This window comes from Scardinius erythrophthalmus (genome assembly GCF_964197995.2).
Source record: "Scardinius erythrophthalmus genome assembly, chromosome: 12".
NCBI classification, from domain to species: Eukaryota; Metazoa; Chordata; class Actinopteri; order Cypriniformes; family Leuciscidae; genus Scardinius; species Scardinius erythrophthalmus.
The window spans coordinates 22,139,791-22,166,027 of NC_138232.1; the positions used below are offsets into that span (position 1 = coordinate 22,139,791).

The 26,237-nt window shown below is 37.6% G+C and overlaps 1 protein-coding gene across 3 annotated transcripts; it reads left to right on the forward strand.

Annotated features, from left to right (window-relative positions):
• The first annotated feature begins 144 nt into the window (after nucleotides 1–144).
• Nucleotides 145–25,074, forward strand: grb2a (growth factor receptor-bound protein 2a). 3 transcript variants are annotated; one of them, XM_081381467.1, is made up of 6 exons: nucleotides 145–571; nucleotides 2,154–2,392; nucleotides 17,539–17,636; nucleotides 19,394–19,522; nucleotides 19,990–20,158; nucleotides 23,958–25,074. In XM_081381467.1, the coding sequence occupies exons 2-6, from the start codon at nucleotides 2,315–2,317 to the stop codon at nucleotides 24,141–24,143; spliced, it is 660 nt and encodes a 219-aa protein (XP_081237593.1). In that variant the 5' UTR covers nucleotides 145–571; nucleotides 2,154–2,314; the 3' UTR covers nucleotides 24,144–25,074. The 3 variants fall into 3 exon arrangements, with proteins under 3 accessions (XP_081237593.1, XP_081237594.1, XP_081237595.1); XM_081381468.1 differs by having other exon boundaries at nucleotides 19,394–19,516; XM_081381469.1 differs by lacking the exon at nucleotides 145–571 and adding an exon at nucleotides 1,328–1,468 and having other exon boundaries at nucleotides 19,394–19,516.
• The last annotated feature ends 1,163 nt before the right edge of the window (nucleotides 25,075–26,237 follow it).

Genomic DNA, 26,237 nt, shown 5'->3' on the forward strand with positions numbered 1-26,237 from the left:
TTGAGCATATAAGTATTGTTAGTGCAGCACATTGTCCTTGAAATGTTTGTCAAATTGACTTTTGCAGCAAGGCTGTTCTCCGAGTTATGGAGTGCAGCATTTCACCCTTTGTCCATTAGATGTCGCTCCGCTCATCTGTATGTCATGCTGCATTATTCTTTCTCATGGAGAACTGGAACAACCAATCTCTCTCCTGTTTCATGCCAAATCTGTGGCATATTAGCCTACTACAATCTTCACAGCGAGATGAAAAGGTTTAGATATCGGGGCAAGCGCGTTTGAATCGAATCTCTGATAATAGTGCACCGTCGATTTATGTAGTTTCTTATTAATTCAGTGTGTCAAGTTTTTGTTTGGACCTTTCCATCTTTGCTGACCATAACACGAAGGAAGCGGAAATTAACAGCCCGCTTGCTTTTCCCAGAGCTACTCCGGAGTCGGGAAAATTGACTGAAATAGTGAGCCGTATACCATGATTTTACTGCTGTTAAAATACAGTAGTTTTATTTAGGTATCTTTTTCAATGCGTAAGGGGGATCGGATAGGGAGACTCTGCACCTCTGTGACTTGGGTAAGTTCTGTTTGCATAAGAACTGATGTTCGACTCGTTTCAGTCAGATTGATAGATTTCTCGATAGAAAGAAAGATTTATATGTGGTGGAAAGAAAAAAAATATATATGAAGGAATTTATGTTTTGAGTGGTACGTGTTGGTGACTGATTCACAATTAAGGCTGAAAAGTTTAGTGTCAAAACAAAGGATCGCATCTTCAGAATCACAACATCATTAAACGATTCTGTTTATCTAACTCTAACTATGTATAACCATAACGATATATTAACAACTAGTATAATACATACTGCTGCAAACGTGCGAAGCGACAAACCAAAACGTTCCTATTATAATCAACGAAGTTATCTAAGGCAGCGACGTGACTGACGCCCAGGGCCCACGACACATAGTTCAGCGCGAGCTGTCCGGAGGTCTGGACCCTAGCGAACTCGTTACATGGTCGCAGCGTGTTGACAGCTTAATTATAACGGCAACGTTCTATCTCACAGCACAAGCTGAGTCGAATAGTGGAGTGAACAAATCTTTTAAGTGAATCGTTCTCGTTCATCCCTTGCACTGACCCCTATTTTGTTCATCTATGTAAGCGCGTGACTCCATTGGCTGCCTGTCTAGTCTAGTTCAGGCGGACGATAAGCACGAGCAAATAGCATTCGAGTGTGGACTGAATGGGCATTTTTATTGGTTGCTGGATACGCCCCTTTACTGAACGAGACTCGCTGGAGGAGTGACACTGAACGCGAATCGCTATACAGATAGTTCGTGAACGACTTGCGTGAACGAGATGTCTCGTTTCGTGAGTGTTTTAAACTGGACAATTTTACGTCAACATGGATCTGCTGAACTGACTGAAGGAGTCGTCGTTCGTCCTGTTCGGTTCATGTTCTCGTTGACATCAGTGAGAAAAGGGAGAATGACTAACACTAGGCCTATTAAAATTATGTTTTCTGAAACTCAAAACTATTTTATTTTTATTGCTCTCGGTAAAAGTCATGGCTAGCTGCAGTTGATTAAAAGAACGAATAAAGTAAAACGTTTGAGTAAAACGAAAATTATACTTAAATACGCAAAATCTCTTAATAGATTTTTTGAGATAGACAATTTGTGTTTTAAAGTTTCGGTTGATTCAAACATTGATTTCGCACTTTTAAAAAGCCTCTGAATGAACCAGTGAGCGAATCTAAACAAATATTCTTATTGAATCGATTCAAATGATTAAAATCACAGGTATGGATCAAAACCCCAACCACTAAGCTTTAAACGTGATCTTGACATGAATGTATGAAGAATTTGTTTGGATTTAGTTGACAATTGTTGTGGTGCAAATGTGTCAGATCTTAATGACTCAAGGTCTCACCAGCATCACCAAGACACCCCACATCACATCTGATTCCTCTTATTGGCTCATAGTCAGTTGCAAGAAAACGTCAGCTCGACCCAGTTATTTCTTTCCCTTTATATTTGCGTACATTGCACAGCTGCTTCACACCAGATCTGATTAAAAGGCAAAAAACAGTCTTTTTCCTTATGCTTTGTCTGTATAGATAACTACATTTGTTTCAAATCTTTATGTCTGTCTGCAGATTGACAGCACGCAGACAAGGAAGAACTGTCACTCCACGGACAGCAGGGACAAGGACAGAAATTAAGAGATTGAATCAGATCAGTTAGGGGTGTTATTCTGCATGTAGAAACACTTCCTTCTGGAGCTGTATTTCTGTCTTGTGTCCACACAGTCCATGCCATGGAGGCAATAGCTAAATACGATTTCAAAGCTACTGCGGATGATGAATTAAGTTTCAAGCGTGGAGAGATTCTAAAGGTAAGTGCTGCAGCATTTTTTCATTTCTGTCTTACTGTATGATCAAGTTATGAGAAACCTGATATCTACAGATACCTATAGTTTATCTGTTTATCCTTTTGCAATAATTCATTTTTACAGACACATATTAACTTTAATCAGGGTCGAAAATATGCAGCATTGATTTCATAAAGTCTGGATGTGCCATGATGTTAAGTCAAGTCAACTATCTTATTTTTATAGTGCTTTTCTCAATGTATATTGTTTTGAGTCAGCTTTTCAGAAAATCATGATATTAATGCTTGTAATATCTCCATGCCTTATAGTCATATTTAGCAGATTAGAGCTGGGCGATAATATAGTTTACATTTTGGGGATATATAAACAATCAAGCAGTTGATGTAATTGTAACTAGAAATTGTAGCCTATAATTGTTTTGCTGTTTGGAACTCTGTAACATTGTAATCATCTCTTGGAAATCACATAACTTTTTTTTTTAATCTACTTTAAACTGACCACATGTTAAATCAAATCAATTTAGTCCATATGGGTAGCTTTGAGGCCATAAACTTTGACATAATACGCTATTAAAACACTTTAAGGAGATTTCAACAAACAACAAAAAATTCTATATAATTTAGGATATTGCTTTTTTACAGCCTGATTAGTCATGCCTTAAAATTATGTAAGGTTGTAAATCGCAAATATTTCATTATATATTTGTTGTTTGCCAAGGCCCAGTTCTTTTTGTTGGGCTAAATAAAAAAAGCATGCACTGGACTTCTACTTTTCTCTGTCTGCTGCATTTGATATCACAGCTCAGGATAATCACTAGTTAAGGGGTTGTGACTGGGCACATTCTTGCGGTGCCATCAGCCAATCTGTGTTGTCATGATATCATTTTAGTGTGGCTCCAGAGTGATTAGTCACATGGCATTTAGGTTCAGATGATTGGCTCAAAAAAATATGGCACCCACCCGTGAGAAAAGATGGCAGATTCTGCACCAGGGGTTTTGAGCCAACCAAGCAACTGCCATTAAATTGAATGGGAATGCTAACGGATGGCTTTCTACAGATATTATGTAGACCTCCTTAACTGCAACTTACCAGCAAGTAGCTGGTACTGTTCAAATGTTTGGGGTCAGTAAGATTTTTTTTTTCTCAGTTTTTTAAACGAAATTAATACTTTTATTCAGCAAGGATACATTACATTGATTAAAAAAATTGACAGTAAAGACTTTAAAAAAATACTTTTACTTTTCACAATTTTTTCAAATAAAATCTGTTCTTTTGATTTAGGGCTGCACGATATTGGAAAAAAACTGACATTGCATTATTTTGTTTTTCTGCGATATATATTGCGATATGAAAACAATTTCACCAGATGACTTGAATAGCTCTGAATATGAATCCTTCTAGAATGATTGGGGTGATTTTGTAGGGGAGTGAATCTGCATAGAAATTAATAAACAAATTACAAGCATAGACATATACAATAGAACAAAGATACAAACAAAATACAAAGTCGAACAGTATTCAGAAATGTAATAATCAAATGAAAAATAACACTGCATAGAATTCACAGTAGAAAATGACATGTATTTAATCTTTTTTAAAGTTACAAAAATGAATTTCTCTTTGTATTTTGTTGTTTGATTAACATTAATGACACAGACACCAGTAGGAATATTAGGCTGCTGTCACTTTAAGACGGGTTGTTCAGTTTGTGACAGTTTGTTCTGCAAAGTAAATCACACAAACCCATAGCGAAAACTCGAATTTTGAAGCAGTTATGTTCATTTTTGAAAATGTACGTTTTATATAACAATTTGGGGTGTGTGCAGTGTACGTTGTAGAACAAAACGTCAAAGTATCTTCAGGTTATGTTTACCACAGGCTTTATTTTACTCATAAATTGAAAAACTCCATTATAAACCCCTATAGGAAAATCTCGAAAGGACCAGCGATGCAGCCCTATTTTGAACTTCTATTCATCAAAGAATCCTGAAAAAGTCACAACCTTTTTCAACATTTATTATTTATTCATCGCAGGAATAAGTTACATCTTAAAATATATTAAAATAGAAAACAGTATTTTAAATTAAAATAATTCACAATATTATGCTTTTATTTTATTTTTTTTTCTTCTATTTTTGATCAAATGTAGCCTTGGTGAGCAAAAGAGACTTCTTTCAAAGATCTGTTTCTGTCCTGGTTCTGAACCAAGGGCAGTCAACCTAGCAACTCAGACTCCCCCCATCCACCCACCCCTGAAGGCTTCAGCTCCATCCAAAGTATTTTGGACTGGATTCAGGAGCGCTTGCCATCCAGCTATAATTTAATTTAGGTCACGTATCAGCTATTCTTGCCCCCTGGACCTTTCAACCAGCAAAACACACAGCTTCAAAGCTGCACATCTTTCTCAACATTCCAGACAACTTTTAATCAGCAGCATGCATACGTACTATCTGCTTTTGCATTCTGCCAACTAGAATATGATCAAACATTGCACTTTTCATCTGAATTTTACTTTATTTCTTCAAGAATTTTGGCACACAGATATACTGTGCCAAGTTTAACACTAGCAGAAGGTCAATGAAGCTTCATCTCTCAAGAAAACCTTTGAGCCATAGGGTCTTGAAATTCATATTTTATTATCTTCTAAATTTAAATTTGCCAGAGTAATTGACAGGTTGAAAAAAAACTAACTATTCAAGTCTCCAGGCAAAAGGGATTAATCTTAATCACTAGCAACTTTTCATATAATTTTATAATTGATCATATTAAAAATTGCAGGAGTGTAAGGCAAGGAGTGCCAGACCTGTCTTTGCTTGTTGCATTTTCTTCATTGACTTCACCTCTTCAGAATGAAGTTGGAGGTTTAGGAGAGTTGGTCTTGATATTTTTTTCTCCCCTACTCTTTGGCAATGCCTGCAAAATTCAAATCCTGGCACAGACCAAAAGCAATTACGGAATTTGATGAACTTTTGAGAGCAATTTATGGAAGCTACAATGACAAGGCAAAACATATTTTACCTGTCCAGTTGTGAGTTTGCAGTCTCAATTGAATGTGTAAAGAATAATTGATGACATGCTATTGTATTTTTTAAAAAATAAGGCACACCCAAGGTGGTAACGTTGCAATGACTCGAGGCCACCTCAGGTGTGCATTATTTTTGTAATAATTCAACGGTTCATTGTCAGTTATTTGGCTTACCACAGTTTTTTTTTGTCCTTAAAACAATCTTGTGTGTATATAGAACTACTTCCCTGCATCTTCCTCATAAACAGCCCAAGACATAGGCGCCGATTTATGTTTTCCTCCGTGGGTGCTCATGGGCGTACGCCCTTTAAAAAAAAAAAATCAATTTTTTTGCACTTCAGAACCTTAGGAAATGGACAGCGGCCGACACTTAACAGTGTTAAATTTGAAAAATACTGTTCGATAGAACTGCTTGGTTTGTTACCACAGAAACAGTTATCTGCGTTCTTCCTCCGCGATAAAGTTCCGCATTTGCGGCTATCCAACACGAAAATGCATGCAGCAAAGCCTTTCACAACATTGTTTTCTTCAGTTTTGTCGACAACTTTACCATCTAGCTATTCTTTTCTTCAACTCCTCAGCATCCATCTCGACGACTGCAAGCAGATCGCGTGCGCGCGCGGTTATGATGACTTTTTAAAAGTTGGGAGGGCGTGGGCACAAATAAACTGATGTGGATTTTAAATTATTATTTTTTTAACTTGAAATACGGGCATATTTTTGTAGATGTGTTCCTAAAGATGTGCATATATTTGTACGTTTGCACATGATTGTTTTAAACCCATGTTTAGACCCGTGTTTCCCCCGTGTCCGACCCGACCCGCACCCGTTTGAGCAAAATTTGCGGGTAGGCTACCCGAACCCGCGCAGGACTCTGTCACACAAGTCCACTCAGTAAAAATTAGATTTGTTAACTCACCATTGCGGTTAATTCTTCAGAAGGAACAGAATTAAAAGAACTGCGCTCACGGCCGGATTAACAATTTCCTGTGCCCTGGGCAACAAGACTCAAGGCCCCCCGTAGTTAGGGGGGTTCGGGGGCATGCTCCCCCGAGAAAATTTGGATTTCTCTGACCTACATATGTGCAATTTAGGACTTTTGAAGGCCAAAAAATTATAAGAAATAGGCTCTCTTTAAAACCTTGTCATTAGATTATTTGTCTGCTCTCTCCTTATCTTCATATTTCTTATTCTCTCAGTATTCTTATAGGCCTACTTCTACCTCTCCTAAAGCTGAACTTTGACTGATAGTCTTTTCATTTTCGTCTGTGTCAATGACGAAAATAAACATAGGCTCAACTGATATTTATACGTTTTATGAATCATTTTCTTAGACATGTTAATTTACTCAAGGCTACCAGGAAAGCTGTATAGCTGTAAAGTCAGTATTGACATTAGGAACCTTCTGCAAGCTTTGGAATTTGAAAACGTCTGTTTTTAAATGTTAAAAGTAATTTTAAATAATACAAATTATAGACTACGATTACCGCAGTTGGTGGATTTGGCAGACGTTCCCTTAAGCATCGTGCGCTCTAACGCGTCAAAGCATTCTCAGGTAGGCTATAATTATGCAGCATTAATGCACGAATGATTTTGAACGAATATTTCATCATGTCGATATACAATGGTGACATAATGTTAAAACTAATCTTGCTATTGATATCTTTGTTAGACTACCGACCCTATAGAACAAATGTCCGGCTAATATCGAAACTGAAACGAACTTTACCGCGCTCAACCAGCGTCGCTGGCGTTCAGCTGGGAGGCAGGAAAGTCGCGTGAACCCGCGTAGATGCACTTTATGCAGTGAAGAAGATCGTAAAGAGTTTGATAACTTTATTAAATTTCTGTGTATTTCCTACCTGTCAGGGCCCCCTAGATGTCATGGGCCCCTGGGCAAGTGCCCAGTTGCCCTAATGGTTAATCCGGCCCTGACTGCGCTGCAGCTGCGTACAGAGCAGGGTCACTAAAGAGGCTTTTCATCCGAGAAACGCTGTGATTGGTGGATAGGATATGGAGCAGGCGATACCATAGATATCTATGGGCGATACTACTCGACTGACTGCGACATAACCAATCACAGTGTGACAGACGCTTCACATATCACCGACTGCAATGATTAATTTTAAATGAATGTAGACAGAGCGCCTACTGGCAGTCTGGCACACGTGGGTGCTCGGTATTTTCCGTGGGTGCTCGGTATTTTCCGTGGGTGCTCGAGCCCCGGAGCACCCACGGTATCGGCGCCTATGGCCCAAGACTCTACAACATTTTAGAATGAGCAATGGAGGCTAGAGCCATTGTTATGGTAAAATTATTTGGCTCAGTGATATAGAACTGTAATGTGCTCAAGATCTGGTTGGAACTACTTTATCCGTGCAGTTACTGAAGATTAGTGGTGCAACGGATCATCATTGATCCGTGATCCGTTCGGATCAATATCTTCGGTTCGGCACACACGTGATTCGCGGATTGATTTATGAAAAAAAGAAGAAGTTGTGCGTATGTTCAGTCCACACACAGCGTGGTCATGGCGAGCGGAGGAACGGAGGAGCTTGAATGCCCCGCGTCATTTAAAATTACCTGTATGGGAGCATTTTGGCTTCCCTGGAACACGCGTCTATTTCGCTTCAAACGCTTGCTTTATCATGATACGCGCGCGGTGCGTCCTATTCGCTTTGGACGCGCGAAAGGATTCAAACTGTTCAAGCATCGAACTAGACGCGAATTTGACGCTCTATTCGCATTTCGTGTGAACGCAGCAAAATGAACAGGCTGCGATGTCAAGATTGCAATGCGTGTGTGTGTGTGTGTGTGTGAGAGAGAGAGAGGCACGGGCGCGATCGAACAGTGAAAACATTAATCTGTTTATTTTGAAGTTACACATTCTACATTGATTAAAAAAGAAAATCAAATGTTGTTAATGGTAGGCCTAGTATTATTTTATACAGAAATAAATTATTTATAATTCAGATGAGAATAACGTTAAAGTTTAATTTTAAATTCATTCAGGTACAATTACCAAACATATCTCAAGGTCTTTTGAATAAAGGGTGGCAGTCTTTCATTATCAACTGTTGTTGTGGACTATATACTGAAGAAGTATTTGTTCTCCATTTGAGTGAGATGTTTGTATGTGGCTAATTGAGCAAAGTGCTTCCATATATTTTATTATTAGTAGTATTAGTTCAAGATTAAAATAAAAATATCGGATTGATTTCGGTATCGGCAAATAGCCAAAGCTGCGGCATCGGTATCGTATCGGAAGTGAAAAAGTGGTATCGGGACATCGGTGGAAACACATCAAGCATGGCCACGTTACGTCATCCAGTCGCCATTTTAAAAGTGTTAATTTAAAAAAAAAATTTTGCTGATCCGAAAAATGATCCGATCCGTGACTCTGATCCGAGAAACGATCCGAACCGTGAGTTTTTTGATCCGTTGCACCCCTACTGAAGATTAATTAACACATTAGAAAATCTGTCAGCCAATCAGAATAAAGCATTCTAGGTTCAGCCATTGTGCAATGGTATTAGATGAGATAAAACACTAGGTACAACAAAATAATCCAAGATAAACAGCATGGACGAAGGAGTCAGATATGTAAATAAATTACTCTTACGAATCAATTTTTTTCTGTGTGTGAATCTGTCATCGGTTTGAATAGAGCCAGTACTTTACTTAATGTTGTTTTATATGTTTTGTAGGCTAAGTGGTAATATATTCACTACCATTCAAAAGTTTGGGATAGGCACAATTTTTTTAGTGCTTTTAACATGTCTCTCATGTTCATCAAGGCTGCATTTATTTGACCCAAAATACAGTAAAAACAGTAATATTGTAAAATATTATTAACTGTTTTGTAATTGTAATTGTAAAAATGTAATTTATTCCTTTGATGCAAAGCTGAATTTTCAGCATCATTACTCCAGTCTTCAATGTCACAATTCTAGTTCTAACAAAATTCTGTTTAGTTACCAAATGTTTTGACAATCACAATACACTTACACCAAAAATGATCCACAGACTGAGTTTAGACAAAGCATATATGTTACATTCTGCTTAAATGTCCCTGCTTGTCTGGACAGAATGTTCAAAATATCTTATTTTCATGAGCATACAAATGTTATTATTTATTGTTCTATTTATTTTATTCTATTGTACCACTGAGACAATAACAAGTTTGCAGTAATGCAAATATATGATTATTTAATTTTGTAAACACCAGACATTTCAGCATTATCACTAATATATGTGTGTGCATTTTCCTTGAGAACCAAGCAAGTTGACTCATGAAACCATTTGTTTATTATTTCGCAATCGCATATCACAATCGCAATATTGACCTCAATAATCGCAATATGACATTTTCTCCAAATTGTGCAGCCCTATCCAAAGCCCTATCCCAAATCAACATTGTTCTGTTGAGTAAGTAACAGAATTCTGTTGGGAACTTGGATCATATAGAGAGGGATGTTTCCAATTTTGCTGTTATCTATATGAAAATCTTTTTTTATTTAAAGGGAATAACAGCCCAAACATATCCCATGGGATAACAGCATTTGCTTCTAATATGTTGTGAACATTCCCAAGCCCCAAGAGTCTGTTAGGTTGGCCTAGAAATCCTGACTAATTACTGTATCAGCCTCCTGACTGCAGGATAGGATTTGATCTTCTCACTTGGGTTCTGTTTTGAACCTCTGGCTACAGGGAACTCAGCTTTTTCCAGAGTCTCTTGTGATTTTGGTGCTTCCCCCACACCTCCCCCAAAGGCAGCGCTGAAAATTTTAGCTGTATGTCTGATATATTTATAAATTTATTGCCCTACTTTCCTAGTTTCATGGGAGTTGGTTTTGCATGCATGGGCGTTGCATCAAAGAACATGCCACCTGCAAAATAAGAGGAATCCTCTCACATATATCTTCCTTTACTCACTCTCATGATGTAACACACATTTGACTTCATTTCATTGCATGACTTGGACTTTTTTTTCTCTCCATGAACCTTAAAAGAGCACATTTTGAACAATGTACTTGTCACTCTTTTCCTTGCTACTATAATGAAAGGAGGAGTAGCATTGCTCAAAGGGAATTATGTATAATTAATTAAGATGAAAGAACAGGATCTGGCTCCGATATAGGGATAAAGAAAGAATAAAGGCATAGTTACTTTTTTTTCCATTCTTTGAATTTTCGGTTTGCATCATTTCCGAATAATCCATTGCATTCCGGTGTCATCGCATAATTTTGGGATAATTATTCCTTTTATGTTCATTCATAGACACTTTATGAACCAGGCCGAACTCTTCTGCTTAATGAAAAAAAAAAATAATGCTCTCTGTAGTGCCCTGACAGAAGCCCTAGTATTTTCAGTATTTTTAGCATCATTCTCACTGACTTTGAACACTCAACCAAAAGCGCCTCTGGCACAAGGCAGAATGCCACTAAAAAGGTTCTATGCTTTCAGTTTTGAGAATTTGATGTTGTGCTGCAATACAATACAATATTTATTTATAAAACACATTTAAAAACAACCAAGGCTGACCAAAGTGCTGTACAGAACAGAAAAAGTAAATACAAATAAAACAACCAATAAAGAAACGCAAAACAAAAGATAAACAGTAATCGTACCTAAATCAAGGAGTATTAAAAGCCAAAGAAAATAAATAAGTCTTTAAAGAAGATTTGAAGGTGGAAACAGAGGGAGCTAATCTAATGTAGAGAGGTAGACTGTTCCAAAGTTTTGGGCCTGCAGTCGCAAAAGCGCGATCGCCTCGTTTTTTAAGTCTAGATCTAGGCACAATGAGTAGACAGTGATCACTGGATCTCAGAGTTCTAGAAGGAGTGTACGGACAGAGTAGATCGGTCAGGTACTGAGGGGCCAATTTGTTGTGGGCTTTATAAACAAATAATAAAATTTTAAAATCAATTCTAAATTTGACAGGTAGCCAGTGCAGTGTAGATAAAATAGGGGTGATCGACTCATACTTGCGGGTCCCGGTGAGGAGTCTAACAGCTGCGTTTTGCACTAGCTGTAGATGGGAGAGGGAAGACTGAGAGACACCAATATAAAGTGAATTACAATAGTCTAGACGAGTTGTTACGAAAGCATGAATCACTGTTTGGAAGTTACTCTGGGTTAAAAAAGGTTTCACCCTAGAGAGTTGGCGAAGATGAAAAAAGCAGGATTTTACAACGGTACTGATCTGTTTATCAAATTTTAGGTTGTGATTAAACAGAAATCCCAGATTTCTAGCGCATTGAGTTTCATATGGGGCAAGAGAAACACGGTCAACATCAAGCACGCAGTTTTCCTTGGGCCCAAATATAATTATTTCAGTTTTATTTTCGTTTAAATTTAGAAAATTACTTGAAAGCCAAACCTTAAGTTCATTTAAACAGGCCAACAGGAGTTGTAAACCATTTTTATCGTTATGTTTTAAAGGAAAATAGATCTGAGTATCATCAGCGTATAGATATTCCACATTTATTAAAAATGGAAGCCAGAGGTAGCACGTACAGGGTAAACAATACCGGCCCGAGGGTTAATCCCTGTGGGACTCCACAGTTTAGAGGTACACTAGAGGAGGACTGATGACCAACACTAAAACATCTGTTGGTCACATAAGAACGGAACCACTGTAAGACTACGCCACGAAAGCCCACAGATATCTCCAGACGTCTCAACAGGACCTCATGATCGACTAAATCAAATGCGTGCTAGAAACGTGACTAGTAATGCTACTGTCTGTACAGAGAATAGTTGCGGTTAAAGCTTTTCTTATAGTTACAGCCAAACACCTGGTTTATATGGGAGACTATTAAGAGAATATATATATAATATATATTTTTTTATTGTTTTTGACTTTGTTAGTTTAGTTTTTTGGGTCGTTTTTTATGAATTCATTGAAACTCATTGTGGATGGACATCAGCGATTATGCATTTAAACAAATTATTAGATTCAGTGGGTTCTTCTGGTGTAATACCAATTTGGTCACCTCTATTTACTGATTCAGTGATTGAGTGCAGGCATTTGGGTTGACATCACTGTTGGGTTGACATCACTTTACAAAACTTTATATCGTAAACTCTATATACACACTATCTATATCTATACACTCTCTATGACTTTCAAGGTTGCCGGGTTGCTGTTCTTTTAACACTACACAACTGTCGCTGATGTAATTTCCAGTCAAAACACATTTCACACTGCAGGATTTTGGATTGCAGACAGGTCTAGATGTTTAACCTACTAAATATCTCTCGGCATGTGCTTCCTTACATTGCGTTTTTGAAAATGTACACATGAGCATAGACATGGATTCAAAGCGCCTGATGCCTGCTTTAGTGACACATCTCTTCGTCTGTTACAGTCTTTTATCCATACAGTTATGATCTTGTGTCTGAACCTCTATGGCTCACAGCCTGTCTGGAGCATGTCAGCCTGTGATTAACTGTTTGGCCTTCAGGGGATGTTTGGACTCGTAATATCATGGCTGATGCCAGTCTGATATCATTGGTGGTGTCATTTATTTATTTACCAAGGAATAAGATGCAATGCACAGATTAATTAAAATACATTAAACATGAATGAAACGAATTATCCTTTTCAGTGTGGAAAAAAAAATCTTACTGCACTACTTGCTGCTACTACTACTAATGTTAAGTTTGAATTGGCGCTGTCTAGTCCCAGCTGCTAAAGGCGATTATATTCTTTCCAACCAGTATCAGCTCTCCATTGCCCTTGAACACAATAATAATTTATTTATTACAGATATATAGGCCTGCAGTAAATGGTATGCCAGACATGAGGTGAAAATCTTTGGAATTAGAGGATATTATTAGCCTAATATGATTTGCCTGGATTTTTATTATGACTGAATTAAGATCCTGTAAAATCTCGCCCCCTGCCTGAATGCTTAATTTTCCATTTTTGTCTCATGAGCAATTATGCTTCCTTTGTCTTTCATAAGTGCTTTAGGCACACAGGACCATATTTCCTAGAAAAATTTTAATGACCTACATTTTCTAGATTGGGTGTGCAGTGTGCAGTGTGACCAAAACCTTACAACTCGGTATATTTATCAAAGAAACCTTAGAAAAATAAGCAAACAAAAATATTAAGCAGCAATGGTTTTCAACACTGTATAATATGAAATGTTATTTGAGCAGCAAATCATCATATTAGAATTATTTCTGAAGGATCTTGTGACACCGAAACAGTTATTTTCAATGAATAATTTCACAATATTACTGTTTTACTGTGTTCCTGGTCAAATAAATGCAGTCTTGGTGAGCATAAGAGACTGTTTTCAAAATCATTAACAAATCTTACCAACCCCAAGCCTTTAAATGGTAGTGTATTTTTGGTGGAAATTTGGTAAAAAATACTTATTTATAAACAATTAAATGGCCATGATGTAGGCCTAGTAGGTCTATTTTTAGATAACCAGTTCAATTAAATACTTAATCTCATATTTACCTTTTTGTTTGGAACTTTAGTAACAAAAACAAAACAGTTTTATGTAAGTGATCAAAAATACTTTAAAACAAAATGCATATAAAACAAATAATTCAGAATAATTTCTGATAGAATGAGCCATGTTTGAAGCCAATAAAGTTGTCTGAGCCGACATATGGCTTAACTGCATCCCTGGCGACCCGAGTTTGATTCCCGGCTCAAGGTCCTTTGCTGTCCTGTTCCTCTCTCTCTCCACCCCGTGATTTCCTGTCTGATCTCTACACAGTCCTATCCAATTAAGCCGTAAAAAGGACAAAAATATAACTCTAAAAAGAAGAATCCAATAAAGTCAATACAGTTATGCACTAGATAGACTTGGTCAGTTGTAGTTTCTGTTTCTATCACAATTATGCTTCATAGTGTTTATCTGTTTTGCACTGCATTCTCTGGTGCTTTAGTTGGTGTGATTTGTTTATTCTAGGCAGAGTGAGTAATAATGTGATATTCACATGAGCCGACGGCAGTCCAACACCACGAGACTCAACTCTAGACATTTAAACCAAACACTGAGCAATTTCTCCTTGACATGGTAAAATCATGACCATGACACAACACAATAAACACTTTTCCAGGGCATAGTTTAGGATTGAAGCCATACAAACTGTTAGTCTGGTTTCATTTTAGGTTAAATACGTTATGCATGTTATATTTTATTTGCACAAAAAAATAAAAATAAAATAAAAATCCCCTTTGAAAAAAAGAGAATGAGACCTAAATGAGGTAAAAAAAATAAAATTGGTGAAAAAATATTGCTTAATTCAAATATATGGGATCGCATACCTCTCGCATTTCGGACAATTTTGAATGTGTCCATATTTGCAAAGTAACTGCTATTATTTTTTATATATATATTTTACTTTACTCATTTCCCAATGCTCATGCAACTGGATTTTGGAGTAAAAAAATGTATTTTATGTTATGCCTTGAGTCACACACTTGTCCTGGGTTTGTGTGTCAGTATGAATTGTTTTGATTTCAAGGGTCAGAGCTTGTCAATGTTAAAAGAAAGCCTTGTGTTGTGACTCAGCTCTTGAATCTACTCTGCTCTTGTCAACACCATCAGGCTTACACTCTGTCTAACCAGGCGCTACATGAAAACTACAGCCAGAAGTTATTCAATTTCACAGAGGGTCGATAAACACCAGCAACTGGTGGTAATTTTATGCAAATGCAGCGAGTACCAATAGGAGTAAAGACTCCGTATCTTTTGAGGTACTGTTGTGGCATGTAGACAAGACGGAGAAGTAGGGCTGCACTATATATATCGGCCACCATATCGGTATCGGACGATATATGTTAATTTTTTATCTTATCGTTATCAGCACGATAAGAAAAATTGGCCGATATAATAAAGCCAATAAATAATGGATTATTTCCTTGACCTTCAGCTGAGACACTTCACGGTTCGCCCTGATGTTCCTGAATTGCTTGAATGATTGGAATGACTTCAAAAAAGGAAAATACTGTTTAGCGCAACATGCTTGTCTGACATATAGGCTACACAAAATTATAATGAGAACATCATTATAACTGTGTGCTTGGGACATTTAATGCCTTTAATGGTGACTTTAGTTTTTGTAATCAGGATCTCAAACATTATATAAAAATTTGTATTTAGATTTATCTGCCAATATATCGGTTATAGGCTTTCAAATATGAAGAATTATCGGTATCGGAGCATCTCTACAGAGAAGTTAATGTTACTGTGAGCAATTTACCTGTTCTGTATGTTTTTTCTCTGTCGACATTTCTGATGAGATCTTCGGAGAACTCATACTTTTGCCCATCCCCGCTAGTGGCCAACAATACTGCAAAAGTGTGAATGGGGCCTAAACAAAAAAATGACAATTCTGTCTGCATTTACTCATGTGCATATCATTCCAGACCTTTTTTCTGCCTTTCTTTCCTCTGTGGAACACAAAAAAGCTGTTTTGAGAAATATCTTAAGTAACTGAAACTGTTTGGTTACAGACATACTTCAAAATATCTTCTTTTGTGTTCCGCAGAAGAAAGTCGTTCTGTTTCGGTATGACATGAGGGTGTGTAAATGATGACATTTTTATGGGTGAACTATTATATATTAACATGGAAGAAATATTATTTCTTATTTTATTATCATGCCTAAGGTCACATGCTACACACCGTCTCTCTGTACTCTATATGGGTGCAATTGCACCATCGATATCTAAAATGTTCCTGTATTCTATTACCGTTTGAACCTCTTTCCCACTCTCTTTCTGTTGCTATGCTCTTTCTGCCTAGCAACAGTGCTTAGCTGCGGGCAAGCATGCTGCTGGTAGTATGATTTCCTCTGTATAGGGATTTAGTGGTTGTGGATTGTGGCCGGTTGACATCTCTGAACCACAAACCTGTGTTTTAGCATCTGGACTTGGTTTGGGCATCACATTCAGTTATCTGTCTGCTGTATTACTTTTTGGCTTTAACAAAGCTTGCTCTGATTCTATGTTGTATGTCTAATACCAGTTTTCATCCAACCACTGCGAGGGGTTTTACTGGAAAGAGACAAAATTGGGGCAAATTTTGCATATGCAAATTCTCTTCCGCACCCACACAGAGATTTCCTAAAATTTTGATTACTTTTTTACCAAGATTACAAGAGTAAAAAAATGACAAATAAAACATTATTTTCCGCTCTCTATTTGTTAGTGCTTAAAGTGAGAGTACATTTTAAAAATGCATAATAAAGGTTTGTCTTCTTTATAACTGAGACTGTTCATTTTTCCCACAAAGACCCACTTTCATTTTTATCCTTTGCTCATTTTTCCCACCAAAACCTACTTTCTTTTTTTTTCTTTTTTCTTTTATATTTGGAATTTGACATCTTGGCTTGTTTATAATGTGACTATTTTTCTTGAAGGCAGAGAAAAGAGGCGCCATAGCGCGGCGGGTGTGAGAGCAGATTAATGGTTGTTTACAGAGAGAGAAGGGATGGGGAGACCATCTTTCAGAGTTATGAGAGCGTTCAGGCTATAGGATAAGATTCCCATTTATCTTAGACGGATGTGTCATAACATACTTGACTTAAGCATGACTTGAGAGAGGGTCTTTTAGCCTAAAATAATCACATTAGGTGATGCTTTTTCATGTTTGTCGACTTCATCTGTTTCAACCGAAAGCCCTCCACCTCTGAGATTGTCCACAGGTCAGAAATTAACTCTTTATTTCATATTGGAAGGTGATGGTCATTACCACAGATGGTCCTTTTTCACAGTTATGAAAAGAGACATTAAATCCCAGCCATCAGAACTGATGGTAATGGTCCACATCTTTTTGCGCAATCCATCTGGTTCAGTTTTGCAATTCCACAAAACAGGGTAGTGTGCAATGTATTTCTCATTAGTGCCAGAGAAGTCTTATGTATACAGGATGTTATGTGTGGCTTAAAGCTAAAATGATGGATATTTCCTGTATGCTATTTATAGAGGGTTTTAAACACCAAAGCCAGTTATACGATTGGTTCTTTAGCTCCTCTGTGTTCTGAGGGAAGTGTCTTCTGTGGGCTGATTGGAGGTTTACTGTGTGGACACTGTGTAATGACAACATGCTGGTCAAGTTTTGAAGTGTCTATTGTTTTGCCATCAGGTTTTAAATGAGGAATGTGACCAGAACTGGTACAAGGCAGAACTCAATGGAAAAGAAGGATTCATCCCTAAAAATTACATTGAAATGAAGCCACACCCGTAAGTATTTGCTCTTTTTAGTCATCAAAAAGACCATCTTTACAAGGGTTAGTTCACCCGAAAATTTTGTAATCAGTTACTCTCACTCCTGTCATTCTAAACTCATAAGACTTTTTTGCTCATTTTTGAAACACAAATAACCTGATTTCTGGCCGTCCATCGAATGTCCAAGCAAATAAAACTTTGACGCTTCAACAACTTTATAAAGACATCTATAATCATCTAGTAATCTATATGAATCCAGTGGTTTAATTCAAGTCTCCTGAAAAGACTTCAGCGAGTACCAATGAGGTTGACACAGTAGAAAAATAACAATATATATAAAAATTACAATGTTGAATTTGATCTGTTGAAGGTCTTTAGTTGTTTCTTTTTTGTTCCGTCTGCTGAACTCAGCAGTTGAAAGTCTGCTCTTATTACATATTGTCAATGTGATGTCTCTATATAGTTTGAATACATGCCTTTCTTATAACAGTATACCTCTCATCAAAATATACACACTCTATGGGCCCTATCATACAAATGGCGCAATGCAGCGCCAGGCGCGACGCAAGTGTTTTTTGCTAGTTTCAGCCCGACGGAGTTATCATTTTCACGTCCTGCGCCACGTTGTTTAAATAGCAAATGCATTTGTGCCCATCTGTTCACCCATGGGCGGAAGTTATTTCAGTTAAGGACATTTTTAATGAAACTATACCTGAAAAGGTTTTGGATTTTTTATCATATATTAACTTAAAAAAATTATATTGTATAATATGACTTGCTGGTTATCTTTGTTCTGTTTTTATTGTATTTATATGATATTTGTGTTTTTGTAATTGAATTTTTGCCATGAAGATAGCTCTGATTGCTGACATGGCATTAAATAAAAAAGATGATGATGATCACCCATGGGCGTTCTGGTCTTGAAAACAAGGTGTGTTCAGGCACATTGTTGGCGCGTTGCTATTTTGAGGAAACTGAAATAGACTTTAGACCAGGTTTTTGTTGGTTAATGGCGCACTCTATTTCAGTTTCAGTTATTTTGTTATTTAAAGGGTGCATTAGTAATGTGCGCCTATAGGCGGGTGCACAACGCGCATACACTCTGCTTATTACACACACAGGAACGCGCAGCAGCACACAAACATGCCAAATATTAAAAATAAAAGGATTACGATGTAAAAGATTATTATTGTTTACCTAAAAATATGGTGGAATCTGGCTTGTCCCATAGATGGTCTGCTCACGCGCTTTAACCCTTGCGCACGAGCAGATCCGTTTCCTCTCTGGAGACGCGTTCAGTCTATCCGCTTGCAAATTCCGCCATGTAAATAGCAATCCGCCATGGCACGAGCGCAACTGGCTTTTAAAGGGAATGGGAGATGAGACTCTGATTGGTTTATTGCATATTACATCCAAAACACACCCATGACTCATTAAGAGAATAGGGACAGCCCTTTTAGACCATGCGCTGGTGGATTCGCTAAGTGCGCTAAGTGCACTTGTGCCGTGTGCTTTAGACTATGAGCTTGGATCGTTAAAATAGGGCCCAAGATCTATAATAAATACTCAAGTTAAACTTCTTTTTTCCTGTCCGTCCAGTGAACCTGGACACTGCAGATGTTTTCTTTTATTGTTATTCATTAAATATGTGCTTCTCAGTGAAATAGCTGCTTTGCAGAATCTCTCACTTCAAAACTCTTGTATTGTGGAATGTCACCAGTACATTCTACAACATCTTAACCATTGCTTTTTGATTTGTTCTGAACACACAGCTGGTTTTATGGGAAGATTCCCCGAGCAAAAGCAGAAGAAATGTTAAATAAACAGAGACACGATGGAGCTTTTCTCATTAGGGAGAGTGAGAGTGCACCTGGAGACTTCTCACTGTCTGTCAAGTATGTGTATGTCATTCTATTCTATTCTGTCCTACTCTATTTTATTTATCTGTGCCAAATAACATTGCCAGTTTGTATATGACTGTTCTGAAATCCTAGTAATTAACACTTAGAAACGCAGAAGGCTGCTGATTTAGAAATTTTGATGCAGTAATTGAATATGTTCTTGTAAATAGGGGCATGTCAATGAATAATTGATGCAGTGCAGCAAAAAATATAGCCGTTTCAACACTTTATTTCTGTGTTCTTCTGAATTCTTTTGTGTGGTATCTAAACTAGGCCAACACTGAATCATTCAAACAGTTCTCCACAGACAGCTGCAGACATCAGGGTTCATGATACACTGAACAGTGCAGAGTCTTTTTTTTTATAACTATAGTTGCAATATCCATGTGCTATAAATGCAGCTGTTTATGATGTAATTCTCTAAACACTACCCCCCCCCCCCCCCCCCCTCTTTTGTTTTCCCATAGATTTGGGAATGATGTCCAGCATTTCAAAGTCTTACGGGACGGAGCAGGAAAATACTTCTTGTGGGTGGTCAAATTTAACTCGTTAAACTCTTTAGTAGATTATCATCGATCCACTTCTGTGTCCAGGAATCAGCCCATTTTCCTCAGGGACATTGAACAGGTACCACAGGTAGGACTGAGTCAGTGCTGGAACATTCCACAAGTACTGTATAGTAGACATTGGTGTCTCATTTTTAAAGCATTAAATGCACAAATTCCATAGTTTTGTCTCACCTTCTCGACTAAAACCAACAAACAAATCATGCAACATTCTAATTTTTATATAATCAATTGAATTTGAGTAAATTGTAAAAAATCTTATATTTAGTTCTGTCACCCTGTTACTAGATCAGTGGTTCTCAACCTCACCTCCAGGGACCCCCTGACAGGCCATGTTTCTGTTTTAACCCTGAAATGGCACACCTGATTCAATTAATGAGTAGTTATTAGAGTAGGAATTAGTCAATTAATCCATTAGGCTGCGTTCACACTGCAGGGCTTAATGCTCAATTCCGATTTTTTTGCAAGGCCGTTCACATTTCCAATTAAATGCGACCTTTTGTGATCTCCTGTGTGAACATGAAATGACCCAGAAGTGACCTGCATGCGCAGAAGAGTACTCAACGGTCAACGGTGTCACTTGTTGTTTGTGGCAGTAGCTAAACTTCAACTAGCTGTGATTCACTCACACACACACACACACAAAACACACGAGCGCGCGCAGCGACCGTTACACAAGAGCCAGACAGCAGCCGCTGACCTATCTAATATCAGCACAAACAAGTTAACATAACGTTAGTCATTGGATATATAATGATGGTGGCCGTGGGCTTTTTTAAAAAAAATTTTATTTTTTTTAACGGGCTCGTCGAGGTCGACCCGTTCGGCAGATTTACCTCAGCTCGACGAATATGCAGTCCGTTTTCAAACCGACGACTACTTCAACGCAGAATTATGACGTTTGTCGCGTATCAATGACGTGCGGGTCGGATACATGCGAACTGGCCGTTCAGACTGAAGTCGCATTTGAAAAGATCCGATCTGTGTCGTTCAGACTGTCATGAAAAGATCAGGTACAGGTCGCATAGGGGCAAAAAAATCGGAATGGGGTCGTTTCAGCCTGCAGTGTGAACGTAGCCTTAGTCAACTACTCATTAAGCCTTTAATTAATTGAATCAGGTGTGCCATTTCAGGGTTAAAACAGAAACATGACCTGTCAGGGGGTCCCTGCAGGAGAGGTTGAGAACCACTGTACTAGATGATTTTCCCTTTGATAACAAACCGTGATATGGCCAGCAGCCATATCACCCTGTAGCCCAAGACTGGTTGCCCACTGAAGGTAAGCAGGGTTGAGCCTGGTCAGTACCTGGATGGGAGACCTCCTGGGAAAACTAGGTTGAGGTGTTAAACCGAGGTCCTGACTCTCTGTGGTCATTAAAAATCCCAGGATGTCCTTTGAAAAATGAGTAGTGGTTTAACCCTGGCATCCAGTCCATATTTGCCCATTGGCCTCTGTCTATCATGGCCTCCTCATCATCCCCATATACTGACTGGCTTCATCACTCTGTCTCCTCTCCACCAGTAAGCTGGTGTGTAGTGGGCGTTCTGGCGCAATATGGCTGCCGTCGCATCATCCAGATGGATTGGTGGTGGTTGAGGAGAGAACCCCTTCTTTGTAAAGGGCTTTTGAGTGCCAAGAAAAGTGCTATATAAATGTAACAAATTATTATTACTTAATTAAAACCAACACTTTACCTCAAAATTGTAGTGTTGACGCATTGTGCAATCATTCCACCCTGTTACCCAAGTTATTTAAAGGGTCATGAATCCCTAAAACACAATTTTGTGCAAAAGTGCTAACATATTTTTACAGGTTGCACATCAGTGAAAACAAAAATGGCACTCATTATGTTTATTATTTGGTCTTACGTGTACAGTGCTATGCATAAGTTTAGACACCCATACTAAAGTTGACTAAAAAGAGGAATAAAAAATCATCTTTTGGAAACTGAACTTAATGTCCTAATTTCAAAAATTAGGAAAAATCCAACCTTTAAGGACACCAATTTTCTTTGTGAATGAATAATGTATCGTAAATAAATAAATGTTCTTCTTTAAAATACAGGGTGCATAAGTTTGGACACCCCTATGTTAAATTCCCATAGAGCCAGGCAGATTTTTTTTTTTAAGTATTTTTTTTTTTTTTAGGATACTATGCATCCTGATAAAGTTCCCTTGGCCTTTGGAATTAAAATAGCCCCACATCATCACATAGCCTTCACCATACCTAGAGATCGGCATGGTTTTATTTCAGTTAGCCTAATAGCTGGTTTGATTTGCATTGAGAGATGATCTTATCGAAAGTACCCCATGCCAATCTCTAGGTATGGTGAAGGCTATGTGATGATGTGGGGCTATTTTAATTCCAAAGGCCAAGGGAACTTTATCAGGATGCATAGTATCCTAAAAAAAAAAATACTTAAAAAAAAAAATCTGCCTGGCTCTATGGGAATTTAACATAGGGGTGTCCAAACTTATGCACCCTGTATTTTAAAGAAGAACATTTATTTATTTACGATACATTATTCATTCACAAAGAAAATTGGTGTCCTTAAAGGTTGGATTTTTCCTAATTTTTGAAATTAAGGCATTACGTTCAGTTTCCAAAAGATGATTTTTTTATTCCTCTTTTTAGTCAACTTTAGCATGGGTGTCTAAACTTATGCATAGCACTGTATCGCATTACAGTGGAGAATTCAGATGTCATGAAAGACCGTTTAAGCGCTGTCCGTTCACCTCTGCCTGTTCAGCTTTGCGTTTGGACACACGTGTCATAGGTGTATCAGTACAGTATCAAAAAAGTGTTGTTTGCATTTTCCCAACAATGTGGTCAGCTGGAGTTTGACTGCAAACACATGAGAAATATGAATGTAACAATATTTAATACGTAACAACAACAACATGCGAAGCGGGCATGAGAGCGGTTTCTGCACAGAAAACTAACACTCGCAATGCGGATCACAGTTTATATCCAGACAGGAGCAAGCGCATTTGTGCACATATTTCATCTCTTGTGAAATATATACAGTATGTGCAAATAAAGACACTGATACAGCGGTACATCTGATCATGAACGCAATGACACAATGTATTATTCTGATACACAGAAGACAATGATGTAGACTGATAATTCAAAGAATGGATAAAAAGTAACTATGCCTTTATTTTTCTGTGTTAAACTGACGTGTGTCATTTGTTCAGAGATTGTAGTGCTCTTAAACGTAATGAAAATATTATTATTATTCCTCATTTTTCATATAGACCAGTTGCTCTGCAAAGTTATAGCCTAATGCTGATTTTTTGATATTTCTAAGAATAATTTATCAGAATGTATTTGATTTGTTCATGATAGTTGTTAGTAGTGTCTAATGATAAGATTTTTGTGAGATTGTTGTCATAGGATTATATTTTTAAATTAATCAAGGTGCCCCCAACTCTGTTGTTTGTTTTTGTCAAAATTCACGTGTCTGTAATGAGTGTATTGTGTGAATTGTGTTTTATTCGGATGGGCACCCTCTTCACTCCCACTTTTCCACAGCTTTACACGCCCATTTTTTGAGTCTTTTTCAAATCTGAGGTGTGAACGACCAGTGTTAAAACAGGGATTTCATGACACTTCATGGCAAAAAAATCATAATTTTCATAAATATTTATATGAATGGTAAATAGTATGTATATATATATATATTATCCTTCATTTCTTAACTGTGTCTTTGGGGTTTTAGTATGATGTAATGGTGGAGTGTTACTCCAATCTACTAATTTAAGCACAGTTATGATTGCAGTTATAACCAGGCATTAGGCCAGATTGAGTTTAAAGCAATGTCATAACTGAATTAATTCTCAACATTTCTACTTCTGCTCCACAGCATTCCACATATGTTCAAGCTTTGTTTGACTTTGACCCTCAAGAGGATGGAGAGCTGGGTTTCAGGCGTGGAGATTTCATCCAGGTCCTGGACAACTCGGATCCTAATTGGTGGAAGGGGGCTTGTCACGGACAGACAGGAATGTTTCCTCGCAATTATGTCACACCTGTCAATCAAAACATGTAACTTTCAGAGAAAATGTTTGCCTGCTTAAAGCACTTGTGGACTTCCAGCTGGGTTGCCACGGAAACGGAAACCACAGAGGGTAGAGAAAAGGCTCCATTTGTGACATGGATGTCGACTGGCCGGAAAAAAAAAGACTGTGCTGTTTGGAGTGGTTGACATTTTATGAAGCAATATTGGCTGTGTGAGAAGAATGTTCCGGACTGATATTTCGTTCATGTACTTTGCATCACATCAGCTTAGCTTTATATGCAACTTTATTTCATGTTATATGACATCTGCTGTACTGAAAAAAAAATATATATATTTTATGTGAAGGAAAGTCTTATGCCACAAATAAGAGGTTGATATCACTCAGCACACCACTGTGTTACAGTTTTGCACCAGGATTCATTTTAAAGCACCATGTTATGTTTTGTTAAAATGCATTGTGAGTTTTTCATTTTTGCTTTGTCTTTTGTCATGTTTTCATATGTAGTGTTGCTATGTTATTTGGTGTGGGATGATCAAGCATAATCTCATGCCATAGTAGAATTACATGTAGTCGTCTTTTTCTCTTAAAGGGACGGTTCACCCAAAAATGAAAATTCATTATTTACCGACCCTCGTGTCGTTTCAAATGTATACAACTTTCTTCTGTAGAAGACATTATCCTCATTTGTGCTCCACAGTAGAAAGTCATACAGGTTTGGAGCATCATAAAGGTGATGTCAGAATTTTTCTTTTTGGTTGAACTATCCCTTGAAAATAATGTAATGGTGCCAAAGCGTCTGTAGCAGATCAATTATCAAATGTAACAAATTTGGAGCATTTCATGAATCCCTTTAAAATGGCTCTTGATGTGATTCCATTTGGGAACTTTATAGAGTATGTTGGATACTCTGGATGATTCCTGTATAAATTACACAGAATAAAGATATTTCCATTGAAACCCAATGCAATGCAAATTTATTATTATTATTATTTTATATATATATGTTTAGTAGTGCCGTAGAATGATGCCATATGACTGTGGTGACAAAGGGCTGAACTTGCTCAGATTGATTACTAATAAAGTTTTTTTTTTTTTTGTACTATGAAAGTTTATTACCCCAATTTTACAGCGGGCATTGAGTTCCTCCTTTTGAAGCTGCAGGCTGTACACAGTGTCTGATGTCATTTGAGATTTCTCTTTTTGAGTTTTTTTCTCTTTTTTTTTTTCGTTTGTCATTATTTGGCCCAAGTTTAACTAAAAGAAATCCAACGTATACACTAACATATGTGTCATTTTTGATGCTGAATTTTTTACCTTTCAAGTTTGATAGACTTTTAGCCCTTCAGTTCATCTCTATGTCAAGGTAATTTGTTCTCTTGGTAGTAACTTCAATTATTTTAGTAATGTTCAGTTGTGTCGGCCACTTAATTGAGACGTAACCTCATCAAAAAAAAAAAAATTAAAGAAGAAAAAATAAACATCCTCTAACTTTCAACTGTTTTTATTTCCAGCACTGCAGTGCACCTCATCCTCATGGATCGAGCCAGATTTGCCAGTTCTTGCTGTGAGATGTTACTCCACTCTTCCACCAAGGCACTTGCAAGTTCTTGAACATGTCTGGGGGGACACGTGGTTACATGTGGTTTGACACTGCGAGGACTATCAGCTTGTCCTTCCTGTCTCCCTGTAGCACTGTCTTAGGTGTCTTACATTATGGACATTGCGGTTTATTGCTCTAGCCACATCTGCAGTCCTTATGCCTCCCTCTTCACACAAGTGATCGAGGACCCTGGACATCTTTCTTCTGGTGTTTTTCAGAGTTAGTAGAAATGTCTCTTAAACGTCCTAAATTATTGGAACTGTGACCTTAATTGTCTACCGACTGTAAACTGTTAATGTCTTGAGGACTGTTCCACAGGTGCATGTGCAATAGTTGTTTATGGCTCATTGAACAAGCATGAACATTGTTTTACAATATATATTATACAGTATCCTGAAAAGGGACTTTATTGGTCAGTTTAATGTTTTAGGTTTATACTCAAATTCCTTCAGCTGCAGTAAACCTCAACAATATAAATGCACATAAGGCATCAGTTTGCTATCTGAAAAGTGCAGTTCCACAA

Excerpts from the sequence above, each read along its gene's own strand:
- grb2a (XM_081381467.1), top strand. The coding sequence starts at position 2,315 with ATGGAGGCAATAGCTAAATACGATTTCAAAGCTACTGCGGATGATGAA. Across the intron at positions 2,393-17,538 it reads AGCGTGGAGAGATTCTAAAG|GTTTTAAATGAGGAATGTGA; the intron begins GTAAGTGCTGCA and ends TTTTGCCATCAG. Across the intron at positions 19,523-19,989 it reads TCACTGTCTGTCAAGTATGT|ATTTGGGAATGATGTCCAGC; the intron begins GTATGTCATTCT and ends GTTTTCCCATAG.